Source organism: Erithacus rubecula, assembly GCF_903797595.1.
Source record: "Erithacus rubecula genome assembly, chromosome: 4".
Lineage (NCBI taxonomy): Eukaryota > Metazoa > Chordata > Aves > Passeriformes > Muscicapidae > Erithacus > Erithacus rubecula.
This window is the reverse complement of record NC_136686.1, coordinates 56,393,019-56,407,521: the sequence shown is the minus strand read 5'-3', so window position 1 is coordinate 56,407,521 and position 14,503 is coordinate 56,393,019. Positions and strand designations below refer to the sequence as shown.

At 40.2% G+C, this 14,503-nt stretch overlaps 1 protein-coding gene across 6 annotated transcripts in view; it reads left to right on the top strand.

Annotated features, from left to right (window-relative positions):
• The window catches only part of KMT2E (lysine methyltransferase 2E (inactive)), a 56,461-nt gene extending 43,135 nt beyond the window's left edge, over positions 1-13,326 (top strand). For 4 of the 6 annotated variants that reach the window (XM_079303115.1, XM_079303113.1, XM_079303114.1 and 1 more), the window contains 10 exons: positions 1,663-1,917; positions 2,094-2,238; positions 2,912-3,165; positions 3,316-3,372; positions 4,285-4,848; positions 7,695-7,996; positions 9,639-9,727; positions 9,828-9,941; positions 10,091-10,182; positions 11,042-13,326. In XM_079303115.1, coding sequence (XP_079159241.1) covers positions 1,663-1,917; positions 2,094-2,238; positions 2,912-3,165; positions 3,316-3,372; positions 4,285-4,848; positions 7,695-7,996; positions 9,639-9,727; positions 9,828-9,941; positions 10,091-10,182; positions 11,042-12,556 — 3,387 coding nt within the window. In that variant the 3' untranslated portion in view covers positions 12,557-13,326. The remainder of the gene's footprint in view (positions 1-1,662; positions 1,918-2,093; positions 2,239-2,911; positions 3,166-3,315; positions 3,373-4,284; positions 4,849-7,694; positions 7,997-9,638; positions 9,728-9,827; positions 9,942-10,090; positions 10,183-11,041) is intronic. The other 2 variants (XM_079303116.1, XM_079303117.1) reach the window with 1 other exon arrangement.
• The last annotated feature ends 1,177 nt before the right edge of the window (positions 13,327-14,503 follow it).

Sequence of the window (14,503 nt, the reverse complement as noted above, 5' to 3'; positions counted from 1 at the left end):
TGTGTAACATCCTTTGGTGGAATAAGTTTGGATTTAAGACATCTTGAAAATACATCTTCAGAGGAATTTTGGAACAAAATGTTTTCTAAATGGGCTTTCTAAATGGATTGAAATAATATACATAACCAAAATATAATTAATTATAGCTGAACTTAAAGAAAAACCCAAGGAAATAAAAGTTGCCTTTCTTTCCTTTGCTCATTGTATGCTTCAGATAGCAAACAATATGTCCAAGGAAATCACTAACTTCTGCTACTTCTCAGATGTTCTGAAGTGAATGCATCTGAACACCCTGAATGTGTATGTGCATGTCTGGAGGAAAAATTCTTCACTCTTCGGTGCTTTGTTTATAAATTCCTTTCTGTTGGACTGCATTGCAAAAAACTTGTACAAAATGGCATTGATACTAAAAGACACTCAGAAATCTTAATTCTGCAGCAGAAGCAGTACAGCTTTCTGCTTTAAAATTCACATAATACATTAAAAAGTGTGATTTACAAGAAGTCCTGAAATTTTTACTCAGTGGAGAAAAAGGGGAAGGAGGTCGTAGGTCAAAACTTCTTGTCAGAAGAAAAAAAAGCAATTTCAAGATTTTTTTATCTTAAACCCCTAAATATAATTTAGAATTTTTTTTTCCAAAAGGTACTGAGTCATCCTGTAACACTGCTTATTTGTGTCACTGTTATATTCTTGTGACAGGGAGCACTAGAACCTTTCTTCCTTTCTTGCCTGTTGCATAGCAGAAAAGAAGGAAGACACCCTTAGTATTATGAAAGAGCAAAAAAGTGCAGTAAAATTCAGGCTTCAGGTATCTGTGAAATGTCTCTGCATTGCACCCAGTGTACTCTTAAGTACAGAGAAGGTCTTGCTTTAAAAATTAATTAAATAAAAATTGATTTTTAAAAGACAGAATAAAATACATTATGATGACTTGTGTTAAAGCCTTAATATCATATTCATATTATTTAATGGTGCATGTCCTTAATTTTGAATCACTGTAAAAAAAAGTTTATCTGTTAATAGAAACTAAAACCTACTGGCATATTTTTTAAAAACACTAAACTAACTAGGAAAGAATAGCCTTTTTAGACCAGTGTATATTTGTATTAAATTACACCACATTTACTATTAGAGTTGAAGAGTGTTCAAGGCAGCTGCCTGACATGTCGACTGAGGCACAGTCCTGACAGTATGGAAATGTAATGAGGGGTTTCTTTAACTCTGCTCTTTTAATTTTACACTGTTTCTCCTCAGCCTGGATACTCAGGCACAAGTTTGAATTTTGATTTAGAATTGTGTTACTAAATTGGCATCCTAAATACAGTGGATCTGGGTACTTGTAATGTTCTGTGAGAATTAAATGCAATAGGACTAAGTAGTTTACAACTAAAAAAAACCCTCAAAAAACTAAACACCCCTGCCTCTCTCCCAAACTGTTGTGTAAGCAAATCTGTACTGATTTCTTCTGCTGTCCCCATGATTTCTCTAAAACTGACTTAATTCTTGCCAGGTGCTTTTAAACCTGGAGCCTGGAAACAAACAGTTTCTGGTTTGTGTAATAGTTGACTAGATGAATGAATGATTGAACTAAATACATTTTTAAAAGCCACTGGTAAAAACACTCATAAAACACTTTTTTTTTTTTTTCCTCTTTCTATTTAGCACTTGGTTAGTGAATGGTTAAGTGAAAAGACTGATAAAGCAGGGAAGCCTACAGACACTCTACCAGAAAGGCCTCTTCGCATAACCACCGACCCTGAGGTTCTGGCTACTCAGCTCAATTCTTTACCTGGTCTCACTTACAGTCCACACGTGTATTCAACTCCAAAGCACTATATCCGTTTTACTTCTCCATTCCTTTCAGAGAAGAGGAGGAAAAAAGAACCTGTGGAAAACATTACTGGCTCTTGTAAGAAGGTAATGCTTCCCTTCATTGCCGTGTTCTATCCCATATTAATTAAAAGCAGTCTTTATTTTCTAGAATAAATTCAGGCAGAAAAAAGGCTGTTTGGCAAACCAGTCATGTTACACATTTGGAAATGTTCATCATTAAAGTTTTAAGTCACTAATTGGAACTTCTTGTTGTATTACAGCGTTGGTTGAAGCAGGCTTTGGAAGAAGAAAATTCAACAACAATTGATAGATTTAATTCTCCATCACAAGAGAGATCTAGAAGTCCGGCCATCAATGGTGAACATAAAAGTCCTTTGTTACTGAATGACAGCTGTTCCTTAACAGGTGTGAAGCTTTTGTAAATACATTACATAAGAGCTACATTGAAGTAGCTGATTGTGGAGCACTGTGGTTTTTCAAGTGATGAGTCGATGAAAATTCCAGTGGTATTTGCATGTTTTCCTGATATTTTCTTTGAAAGAAATGCTTAGTTGCATAGTGGTTGGATGATTTTCCCCCTTTAATGTATATTAGATGAGAAGCCATTATATTTTCTAACATTTACAGTCAAAAAAAGACTAATGGATTTGGTATTAGTATTAAGAGGTCAGGTTATAAATTTAATGTCCTATGCTTTCTATGTATTTAGAATACCTTTAAAACTTGGTATGCTAGTGTAGCACATGGGTGGAAAAGCTGTGTAATCTTGTAGGCATAATAGAAAATCAGAGTGCACTAAAACCACAATTTAGCTGAACAGTCTTAAAAATGCATAGAAGTTGACTTTACCTTTTCTGGAGACATAGACAGTTCTTCTCAGCATCCTAGCACACAGGATTCAGTTACTGGTGTATCTGCAGGCTGTTAAAAGTTCATCTTGCAGGAAGCCTGCTCTTCAGAGACCTTTTAATCTTTTAATTCTTTAATTTGGAATTCACAATTTCATTACATGAAGTACTTGAACAACTGTGATTGTAATATCTGGAAGTCTTGTAACTTCTCTAATTCTAACATCCAGATCTAACCACACCACTGAAAAAACGAAGACTGTATCAGCTGTTGGAGTCTGCTTTCTCAGAAACCTCCACACCTACTCCTTCTCCCTATGCCACACCAACCCATGCTGACATCACTGCCTCTGAACCATCCTTGTTTGCTACTCCTCCAAGGGTGAAAACAGAAGATGAAGCTTGTCGAAATGGTTACAAACCCATATATTCACCAGTTACTCCTGTAACTCCATGTATACATGGAAATACCATGCACTTTGAGGTGAGATTTATGATGAATTTTAGAGCATTCAGAGAGAAAGTGTTCAGACATTGTAGTGTAATCAGTATTTGTACTCCTGCTACATAATGGGGGGTGTATTTCTCTAGGCTAAAAAATAAATTGACTTGCTATTTCTTCTTGTTTATTTAGAATATTTCCTCACCTGACAGTTCCCCAGAAATAAAAAGGCGAGCTTACAGCCAAGAGGTAAGGAGATCAGCAAAACCTGTGAATGGTATCTCAGTGTCACCTGTATGGCTGCTTGGTACTTAGTGAATGCTTTTCACCAACCATTGCAATTTTCTGAGAATTTAGAGGGTAGCTTCCCTTTAGGTTTTACTTGCTTACTGCTTTATATTTCCACTTTACCTATTACATTCTCTGTTTTTAAACTGGTTTCTCTCCGTATCACTTAGAAATCCTGATTTGGATCAGGATCAACTCCTGTAATGGAAAGGAGTAACTACTGCAATTTGCAAATAGGAGCAGAAAGACAGCAGTTTGCTTTCCCTGCTGTAGTTAGATTCAGATTAACATTTTTCCTTGTTACTAGCATTTCTTAATTGTTTTCATTAATTCCCAGTTATGCTCAAAGTGAGAGAGTGGAGCAGAAAGTTAGTAAGTCAGCATAGCTTGTGGATTAGTTAAGAGCAAATGATGTTGGGATATGCCTAGGTACTCTGAGCCAGCAGGATGCATGTGGCCTGCTGTGGGGCTTTATCCTAAAATTTGGAAGTGTCTTGGAGAAACCTCTCCTTTTTCCCCCTTTGAAATAGGTGTTTTACACTGAGGAAGATTGCCTTTACATCGAAGCAAGTGCTTTCTAGTTTCCTGGCCTGAAACTTGCTCCTTTTGAAGCTCTTCCTCTGTCAGTCAGAAATAAAACCTGGTGCTTAATGTTTATTTTTACTTTGGTTAATGTGCATCTTATTAAAATGTTTTAACCTAATATGTGGGAATAGTAGAACTAAGTGTCTGGCTGTAGAATTGTTTCTTAAAAACAGATAAATCCATGGTACTGGAAGGCCTTTAATCCCACTTAAAGGCACATCTCAATGTCAAATAGTTGCAGATTTCATGGAGTGTGAAAAAATAGTTACATGTTTTTTCTTCATGCAGGGTTATGACAGAGCATCGATTCTAGCACTGAATTCTTTCAGAAATTCCAACCTGACAGAAATGGGCCTGCAAGAAATAAAGACTATTGGATATTCTAGTCCAAGAAATAGGACTGATGTCCCACGGCAGTGCACTGGAGAAATGGAATCTGTGTCAGACCTCCAGCTGGGACTCGAAGTAATTGAGCAAAGTGCACTGCATAAAAACCTGGAAGCCCCCACACATGATAGGACTGATTCAAACAGCCAATTAGAAACTGCTCATTGTGGACGGGGCACAATTTATTCTTCCTGGGTGAAAAGTCCTGACAGGACAGGTGTAAATTTCTCAATGAATTCTAATTTGAGGGACTTGACCCCTTCACATCAGTTGGAGGTAGGAGGTGGATTCAGAATAAGCGAGTCAAAGTGCCTGATTCAAGACGACGCAAGAGGCATGTTCATGGAAGCATCTGTGTTCTGTACTTCAGAAGATGGAATTGCACCTGGCTTTGGAAGAACTGTCAATAATGACAATTTGATGGATGGAAATTGCACACCCCAGAACCCTCCACAAAAGAAAAAGGTTATAACTTTAAGAATCATTTGGTCTGTCTTCCATTGTCTGCTAATGATATTTCTATAGCAGCAAGAACCCCAATGTAATAAAAACCACTGATGGCTCATATTTATATGCTACAGTGTATTAGACATTTAAGAGAAATAATGAAGGGGAAAGAGCAAAGCTGCATAAACTATTAGTAAATTTATTTTTTCAGCATAAAAGATTCAACTTCTATTTCATGAGTCTTAAATGAATTGCCCAATAAATAATTGTTTTTCAGCAAAATGAAAATGGTTGCTTATACCATCTGGTGTTACAATATTCTGTTGTACAGAATATATACTAGCATCATAGAGAGCAGACCATATACTGTGAGCATCTGTTATGAATTACTGCAAGAAATTGCAGCAACAAATTTATGCTACTCAGACTTTAAAATTAGAAGTTCCATGAAATATTCTTCTTGGCTTAATTTGGTTTTTGCTTTGTTGTTTGCTTTTTTTTAATATTGTTTGAAAAATAAGCACAATCTAAATTTGCTATTCTCATGAAACAGTTCTTGTTGAGAAGTGATGTAGTCATAGGTAACTCAAACCAGGATTGGCATTCATTTTGTGTAATTCTTAGACTGCACTGTACTGTCAAGTTGACTCCCTTTGCAGGAAGAATGACAGAGATGAAAGGCAGTGGTCTCCAGTGTACCAGCTTGCCTGTTCTGTCTCATGACAGCCTAGTAATCTTTCTTGTTTGAAAGGTGTGATTTATTTTCTTTACGGAAGTAGTGATGAGGAGGGTGGGATTTTCTGCCTGTGTACATGCCTGCACAATATGATTTGGGGTTTTTTGGTCACACTGCAGCCCCTTGTACATGCCTGCTTCTCTGGGGCCTCCTGCTGGGGAGTAGTGAGGAGTCTTCCTTCAGTAGTTCTCCATCAGAACTGGATTGTTGCTTATTTGCTTCAAGCTGAGACATAAATGGAGCAATGCTGTAGGAGCTCTGATCTTACCTGGTCACAGCCCTGAGAATTTTATAGATCTTGCATGTGTTACTATAGCCTTCCTGTTTTGGCAGACCTGTAAAGAAAACATAAGCCAAAATTCCTGTAACTTGACAGTTTTCTTTTTCTGAAGGCTGAATTAGTCTTCACAAGTCCTATCAGCACTTAGTACTTCAGTAACCCTTCCTACTTCTCTTGCTGGCAAGGATTGTTCCAGGTCCTTACTGCTGAGAGCTTATGCTACACTAATCTGCCAATAAAAAAAAAGGTGTATCTGTCCCCTGACACCCCCCAGTCCCAGGATTCCTGTCTAAAAGTCTCAGTTTGAAGAAACAGCCAGGGAAAATTGCATCTGTACCCCTGAAAGAAAGGGGGGTTAGGATTTTCAAGGACACACAAAAATTTGAAACCTTAGTAAAAAAAAGAGGTGGTGAGCTAGGTCCCACCTAAGGTGAAAGGTGAAAATTCAGGAATTTTGTAGGATACTACTAAAAAAAAAAGAAAAAGTAAGACAGCAATATAAGTACTTTCAGCATGTTTTTACAGATTTCTACACTTCTGTGGATATTTGCTTCTATTTTATTACTACAGAAGTCCTTTATTGATAGTCCTGTACATTGCAGCCACACTACATGTGTTTTTTAACATACAAGCTTTCTTTAAAGCAGTGTTCTTTAGGGGTCCCTGTCACATAATGTGGAAAGAATATAAAATTGTTTGAAAGCAAGATCAGTTCTTAATGGAACTGATTTATGCAAACTCTTCTTGCATAATTTTTTAATGAATCTTTTTATGCAAAATCAGATCTTTTTCACTGTTTTTACTCTGACATATGGATAGGTCTCAAATAGATCTGTTTGAAAGCAAACAAAACCCCTTAGGACTGCAAACAGAGCAGCTGCTTTGGTGTTTCTGTCTGTGTAAAATGGATGTCCAATTTTGTTGAGGATTAAGCCAGTTAAACATTAATTTTTTTTCATTATTGCACTTCACTTAGTTGGTTTGCATGCTGTATATGCTTCAGAGCAGGATGTTGATGACTAGAAGACAATTTATAGGCATTAAATGTAATTTTTACCAAACTAGTGTAGTTACTGAATCAGGTATGTCTGAAGGTAAATATTTCAGCTTTCTACTTCAAATCCTGAAATTCATGGTGAAAGCATTTGAACATGTTTTTTCCACTGGAGGTAACTTACCACCAAAATGAGTTTCTGTTCTATGGAACTTTGGTGTAGTGATTTATATACATAATACATGAAATAGGAACCATGTGATGTTATTTTTGGTAATACAGTTAACTTAAAAATATGGTCTTAATCATTCTCTCTTAAAGTGCAATAAAGACAAACTCAGAATAAACTGGGAAAACTAAGTTCCAGATTCTCTATTTTAAAAAAAAAGGCATGAAGCCTAGTCACTCCTTTGGTATATGAAGCAGTAGGGTAGTGGGTTCTGATGCAAGGGAGTCAGTCTAAGAGCAGGATGTGTGACATCTTTTACTAGATCAGTATAATAGTAAAATTCTGCAGTTCCAGGAGAAACTGTGGAGTCCCTTGTAACTACAGCCAAGAGATTGACTTCAGCAATGCACCTTTTGCTGACCTGTGTTATCTTCTTCCCTGATGCAGAACATACACTTCTTCTCTTGGCAGAAGCATTTTTTTAGTATCACCTTTACAGTTGGTAGTAGCTCAGTACTCTGTCAATTCCACTGCACATGTGGCAAAATATATTCAATTAATCTTTGTCCCTTTTTTTAAGAACCAATGACATGGTACTGAAATATAGTGCATTTCATAGAAACTGTGAGAAAGAAAGTGGTTAGAACTTCTTTCTAATGTTTGTTGGCTTTTTTTTTTCCCTTAGGTGTCCTTGTTAGAATACCGTAAGAGGCAACGTGAAGCTCGAAAAAGTGGTTCAAAGACAGACAGCTTCCCCGTGGTTACTGTATCTCCTCATGCTGCTGGTGGAGCAAATACAAGTAGTAATAATGGTGCTAGTGAAGGGTATAACAACAGTGGAGAAAATGGGGAGCAAACTGATAGCACTGCAAGCCTGCCTTTACCACTGCCAACTACTGTTTATAATGCAGCTCCAGAAGACACTGGCAACAACTGTGCAGTTAAGGAATCTTCTTCCAGTGAGAAGAGTGAACCTGAAGTTCAGTGGTAAGCCACAAACAACAGGACTGAAGTTCAGAAGAAGTATTTATGTAAATCTAAGTCTTTGGTATTTGAAATCTATTTTTCATCAAGGCTGTTGCTGGAGATTACTCACTGGAGGACCTTCTTCCAGCTTAGTAGAGTTGTCTTGCCTTTTTCTTCAGAAATACAGCACACACCTCAAAATGATTTGAATACATGACAAATTACCCATAAGATGCTGAATTATTTTAATTCTGCTTTTTTATCTTCTAATGGCAAAATAGGTATTGGTTTGAGCATTTATGTCCTTGTATTTCCATTGCATTTTCTGTGAGCTGAAGAGAATTTTTCATGTTAAATCTCAAAACCTTTCCAAAAGTACTGTAGGGCATAAGGTGCAACAGGAGAATAACCTACACTGATTAGCAAATGCTTCTGGAAGACCTTATGAGGTCTGTTTTTCAGTCGTGTGGCTGGAACATGTGTGGGATGTTTGCTGTTGCTTAACTGCTCTGTGCAGGGCTGAATGCAGCCTGGCCAGCAGCTCCTGCTCATGTGGGAGCGTGTGGTGACACTCACAGCAGTTGCTCAGTGGTTCCCTTGTTTGCAGACCCATATGGGCAGTGTGTGCAGTGCCAGGTACTCCAAACAATTCCAGATCCTGAGGAGAGGTGGAGTTAGAGTGATTTCAATCTGTTTCGCTGAGTTTTTAACAGCTTTAAAATAGATGGTTAACTGTGGTGACCAAAACATTATTAGTGCAAAATAAATCCTGCAGATGTTCTTCATGCTGTAGTGAAGGCCTAACTTTGGGGGGGATGAATCACAGGCTTAGGAGTTGAACATTCTTCAGCTCAGATGCTCCAGCTATTCCAGAAAAGAAAATTTTGTAAAGCCAGTTGAAGGGAGAGCATAGGTACAGTCCACTGTGGAGAAGCTTCCACACTAAATTGTGGAAACAGGCTAAACAGGGAAGAATTTACTACTTAGATTGTGCAGTAACCTTGCAGAGCAGCACCAAGACATATTCCAGTACAGCAGTGTTGTGAAGTGATGCCATATGTCTTTGCCAAAAAGGAAAATAGTTTTGTGGAGTGCTGTCCCTTAGGATGTTCCTGGTCAGATTGTGATTGAGAGATGTAACAGGTTATAAGAGATGTAACTGTCACTGCATAACCACTATCTGGCAATTCAAGTGGAGAAGTTTAAACAGAGATAAATTTGTAGAGGTACACAAGTTACAGCTGTGCATGTGCTATTAAAGAGCAGATTCTCAACAAACTAGCAAGATTACTATTTCCAGTTCTAAAAGAAGAGATTTTTTTGCAAATTGAGACTATGAGCCACTGACTGATCTTTTATTTTTTTACTTTTCAGTTGTTTAGACAAAGAAAAACCTACTGATCTACAGATACTTCCTTAATAAGGGGAAATGCCAGTTTTTTAATGTAACAAGGTTGCAGGAAATTACTGTATTTAAAGTGGGAGAAAATAGCTCCAAACCACTTAAGTAATTATATTCCTTATGCACAGCCAGTTTTTTGGTTGTTACCATGCAGCCAACGCTGCTGTAAACTTTCTTTGACTCAGTATTTGCGTATAGATTGTTCTAAATTTGGTCCACAGGAGTACATACTGTTAAATTAAAAATGGACTTCTCTTGCAGGACTGCATCAACCTCTGTGGAACAAGTGAGAGAACGAAGTTACCAGAGAGCTTTACTTCTCAGTGATCATAGGAAAGACAAGGACAGTGGTAAGTTGATTTATTGTTTTGAAGATACATAAATCTAACCAGTTCCCCCATGGTAATCTGTAATAATTCTAATATTGTGTTTGGGTCTGTTCATCTGTAGGGGGAGAATCACCTTGTAGGCCATGCTCACCGTCCCATGTTCAGTCTCCATCTCATTCAAATCTCATTTCCCAGTTGCAGCTTAAGGTCCCTTCTTTCACTGAGATTACAGAAGGTCAGTAAGCAGATGACCTTGTACATATGACATATTCAATAGTCTAACAACAGCTTTAATAGCTCTTTTAAAGTCAAATATAAAGTGCTTAGTGATTTCTGCAAAAGATTGGATTTTCCCACTTTGATATCTCTGCTTTATTTCTGTAGAACCTGATTCTGAAAATCCAGAGCCAACTTCTGAATGTCCGTCCCCAGATACTTCACAAAGGACTTGTAAGAGTCCATCAAAAGCAAGCAAGGTAATGCAAGGTGTTTGCACAGTATGCATAGGAATAGCTCCATCCATCTCTGATTTACCTTTAAAAATGTTAACTGTAGGATTTACTACTTTGGTGACACACACATGTTCATTTATCTGTGCAGTAATTTAACATAGGTAGACATTTGTAAGAATATTTGTCCATGTACACTAAAAAGGGTTTATATGCTGTGGTTTTAGTAGCTGTACATGTTTATGGGTGATCTTACACTCTGTAAACAAAGAAGAGATGGTATCTGCTGTTCTGAGGTGTGAATGCTGAAGAACTGGCACTCGGAACCAACAGCAGTGATGTGATTTACCCTTAACAGGAGGTTGCTCTCGTTCTGCCAAGGTTTGGCATTGTTTGGCAGTCAGGGCTCTGGTGATAGGGAAAAGGATGTTGAGTAGTTGCCATATTAAATGAAGTAATTCAGGTTGTCATATTTAGTCTTGTTTGCTTGCAGTATCCCAGCTTTAAAATATTAAATCACTCTAGTAATTGCTTTATTTCTGTAAGTGATGTTCTCTGGATGTACTTCTTTCAGATTCAGAAATCTAAGACTTTTAACAAAGAATGGATTCATACTTTGACCTAATGGATTAGATCTCCGTTACAAATTTAAAATACTTCAGTGGTCTTTGACTTGGAAGAATTATTGGTACATACTTGCTAAAAATAGTGCCTTCTTAATCTTACTCTGTTATTGATGTTTTTCTTACACCAAATATATATCCCATGCCTCAGCACTTCTTTCACAATCTGGGAGGATAGCATTCTGAGATTTCTTTTTCATTTATCATGTGCATGGTTAAATATTTGGAGCTTTGAGCACTGACTGCCTTTCTTTTCATTCCAGCCCTCTTCACCGAGTCCTGTAGTTTCAGCACAGCCACTTGGGAAGACACCCACAAAACCAGATTCGCACTGGGAAACTGCAGCTAATGCACCTGAGACTGAATGTGCGAATCATCCAAAATCTGAGCTGCAACAGAAACAGCTGACAAACAACGTCCAAGCACTTTCAAAAAATCATCCATCTCAGTCACATCTGCGCAGCTCTGCTGAGCAACTTTCACATTCACAGAAGTTGCCTTCTGCACCTTTGAAGCTGCATTGCCCCCCTTCGCCTCACGTAGAAAATCCCCCCAAGTCTTCTACCCCTCATGCGCCTGTGCAGCACGGTTACCTTTCACCAAAGCCTCACTCACAGCAGCTGGGATCTCCATACAGACCTCATCACCCACAGTCACCTCAAGTTGGAACGCCCCAGAGGGAAACACACAGAAACTTCTACCCTGCAGCACCGACCCTCCAGCCCAGTAATCAGGCGCAGGCGAGCGGCCCGCTCTTCACTCAGACAACATCAGGACAATCTTCAGCTTCCTACAGCCAGTTTAACCAACAAAATTTGAACAGCAATGCGCCACCTCCCCCACCCCCTCCACCCCCTTCTTCTACTTACTATCAAAGCCAGCAGCCCTCTGGAAACTTTCAGAGCTACAGCCAGCTGAAGGGCAGCATACCCCAACAGACTGTGTTTTCATCTGGACCAAATCAAGCACTTCCTGGCACCGCGGGTCAGCAAACGGTGCCAGGACACCACGTAGCTGCAGGGCATTTTTTGCCCTCTCAGAACCCCAGTATTCATCACCAGGCATCGGCATCTGCTGCTCCTCCTCCTCCTCCACCACCACCTGCTCCAGGCCCCCACCACGTCCAGCAGCAAAGTACTCATCAGCAGCACTCTGTAGCACACGTTGTCGGTCCAGTTCACGCTATGGCAGTGGCTCCTGGATCACACATTCATTCTCAAGCTGCTGGTCACCATTTGCCACCGCCACCTCCACCACCAGGTCCTCTCCCCCACCACCAACCTCCCCATCCTTCCACGGGACACCAAGGTTTGCAAGCACAACACCAGCACGTTGTAAACTCGGCGCCGCCTCCCCCGCCGCCCCCTCCCTCCAGCGTGATGGGCTCGGGGCACCACCCGCCCTCAGCACAAGGGTTACACCACCCCTCTCACCAGGGCCCGCCCCATTTCCCCTCCAGCGCTCACACCAGCGTCTCCTCCTACTCCTCGCAAGCCCCGCATCACACCACCTTAGGACCTGGACCTCAACATCAGCCTGCTGGCACAGGACCTCATTGCCCACTCCCTGGTCAGGGGCCTCACATCCAACCTCAAGGACCAAACAGTATTGCAACACCCACTGCTTCCGGCTTCTGCCCTCACCCTGGCTCCGTCAGCCTTCCCCACGGAGTGCAGGGGCAGCAGCAGGCCTCGCCCGTGCCAGGACAGATCCCCATCCACAGAGCACAGGTGCCACCCACCTTCCAGAACAATTACCATGGGTCAGGGTGGCATTAAAACACATCCCTTTAGTTATAAGCATTTTTAAAATGTTCTGTAATATAAACTCTGTATATTTAATATGTACCTGTTCAAGGTACTTTTTAAAGCTTGTACATGATACTTTGTATAAAAGCAAACACCAGTGCTCTTCCATTGTATCCTTTCCTTTTTTTTTTTTTTTGCTTTTTAAAATTCCTGAAAACGTGCTGTTAAGCCAGTATTAGGTATTTCTTTTTATTTTGTAAGTGGACATTCCAGCTGTTTTTTCTGGCAGTAGGTTTGATGCTGCATAATGTTTAAAATTTTATTGTTGCAGTTAAATTCATTTAGTGAAAGTTTTCTATATTACTTTTATACATATGTAATTAAATAAGTACACAGGCTAAGTGATGGCACTAACAAGTTTTTTTTTTCCATTTTCTGTCAACAGTTTTTTGTGTGCATAGAGATAGGAAACAATGCAATACAGATTTTTATAGTTTTGGTGTGGACATGGCTTTTTGTTTCATCAGTTATTTGCAGAAATTGTAATTTAATGTATAGACTGTTTCTAATGTCTCAGACGAGTGCTGTAAATACTGTATTTCTTTCGCTTGTAAAGTTGCTTAAAGCTTCTTTCATTTGATATAGTATTGTATATAATAAGTCTTTTGCAAAAAAAAGGTGTGATCTTTGTGAAAGTAGTACAGTATATGATCTTTAATTTTTTTTTAATATACTGTCACATTGCAGCACTGGTTGGGCATTTTAATTCATGTTAATAAATCACAATTATGTCAGTTTTACCTCCTTGTCCTGAAAGGGTGCTGTTATCAGCAGGAAAGTGGCCTTAAGGCTCTGATCTCCCCTGCTCCCTGTGAGGCTCTTCACTTCTCTGCAGTTTCCAGCTGTGGCTTCACTTCTGTAGCACAGACAGATGTGGAACAGGCTGAAGGAAGGGGATCCTTCCCCCTGCTCTCTTCAGAGGTTGAGGAATAATAACCCGAGGCACAGCAGAGTCCTGGGTCAGTTTAGTGACAGGGCACCAGGAGCACTGATGGGTTTTGCATGGTGGAGCTGTTCTGACCTTGGCTGCAGGGCAGGGCAGCACTGCCCACTGCAGAACCTTCCTGATTCCCTTCTCTGGGGCCTCCTCAGGCCCCGCTGGGGTGTCGGGGGAGCTGAGTGGGTGGTGCTGTAACAGGGTACAGAACGTTACAGACTGTGTAGCAGTTTGTGGTTTTTGTAAGGGAAGGGATTCATTCCTGCTGCTGCTGTGCTCTGTCGGTGAGGGTGTCCTGCCATCCCAGTAACTGCTCTCAGTCCTGCCCACACAGCAGGACCCGCTCAATGGCTCCACCTCAGACCAGAGGGAACCAGCCTGAGGAAAGCTGGAACTGCATAGCAGAGGAAGCGGCTACTCCTACCCACTAGAAAGAAGTGGTAATTCTTTTCAACGTGAGAAAAAGGGGGAATTTAATTTGCTTCTAACTACTCAAAAAAATCTTTCTAGTTAAAATCATATACTGCTTTCCTGAACACCTGCTAGCCCTGCAGAACACATACTGGAATTCACATGTTACACTAGCATGTGAAGTGTAGGACAGCATTAGGCTATCAAAAACAAGAAAAACCCAATCCACCCTCTGAGCAGTTGCTCAGACACCGATTTTAAAAAAAATGTGCATCATCCTGTCTAGCTCAGCATCCCGATCTGGTTATCTGCCTCTCTTCTATACCTCCAGGAAGTGACAATATCATTTCAAATACAGGCAAACATAAAACACTCAACTGTGCCTGGCAATGTGTCAGTGCAGTGCAGGGACCCTGGGCAGGGCTCCAGTGCTGCTGCAGCACCAAGGGCAGGCAGAGGGCAGAGCTGTGCCAGCGCCAGCGTGTTCTGCGTGCTCAACAGCGCTGCAGCAGCCAGGCAGCGCAGCTGGGCTGAGCGGAATCTTTACCTCGTGCGAGTCCGTTGTGGCG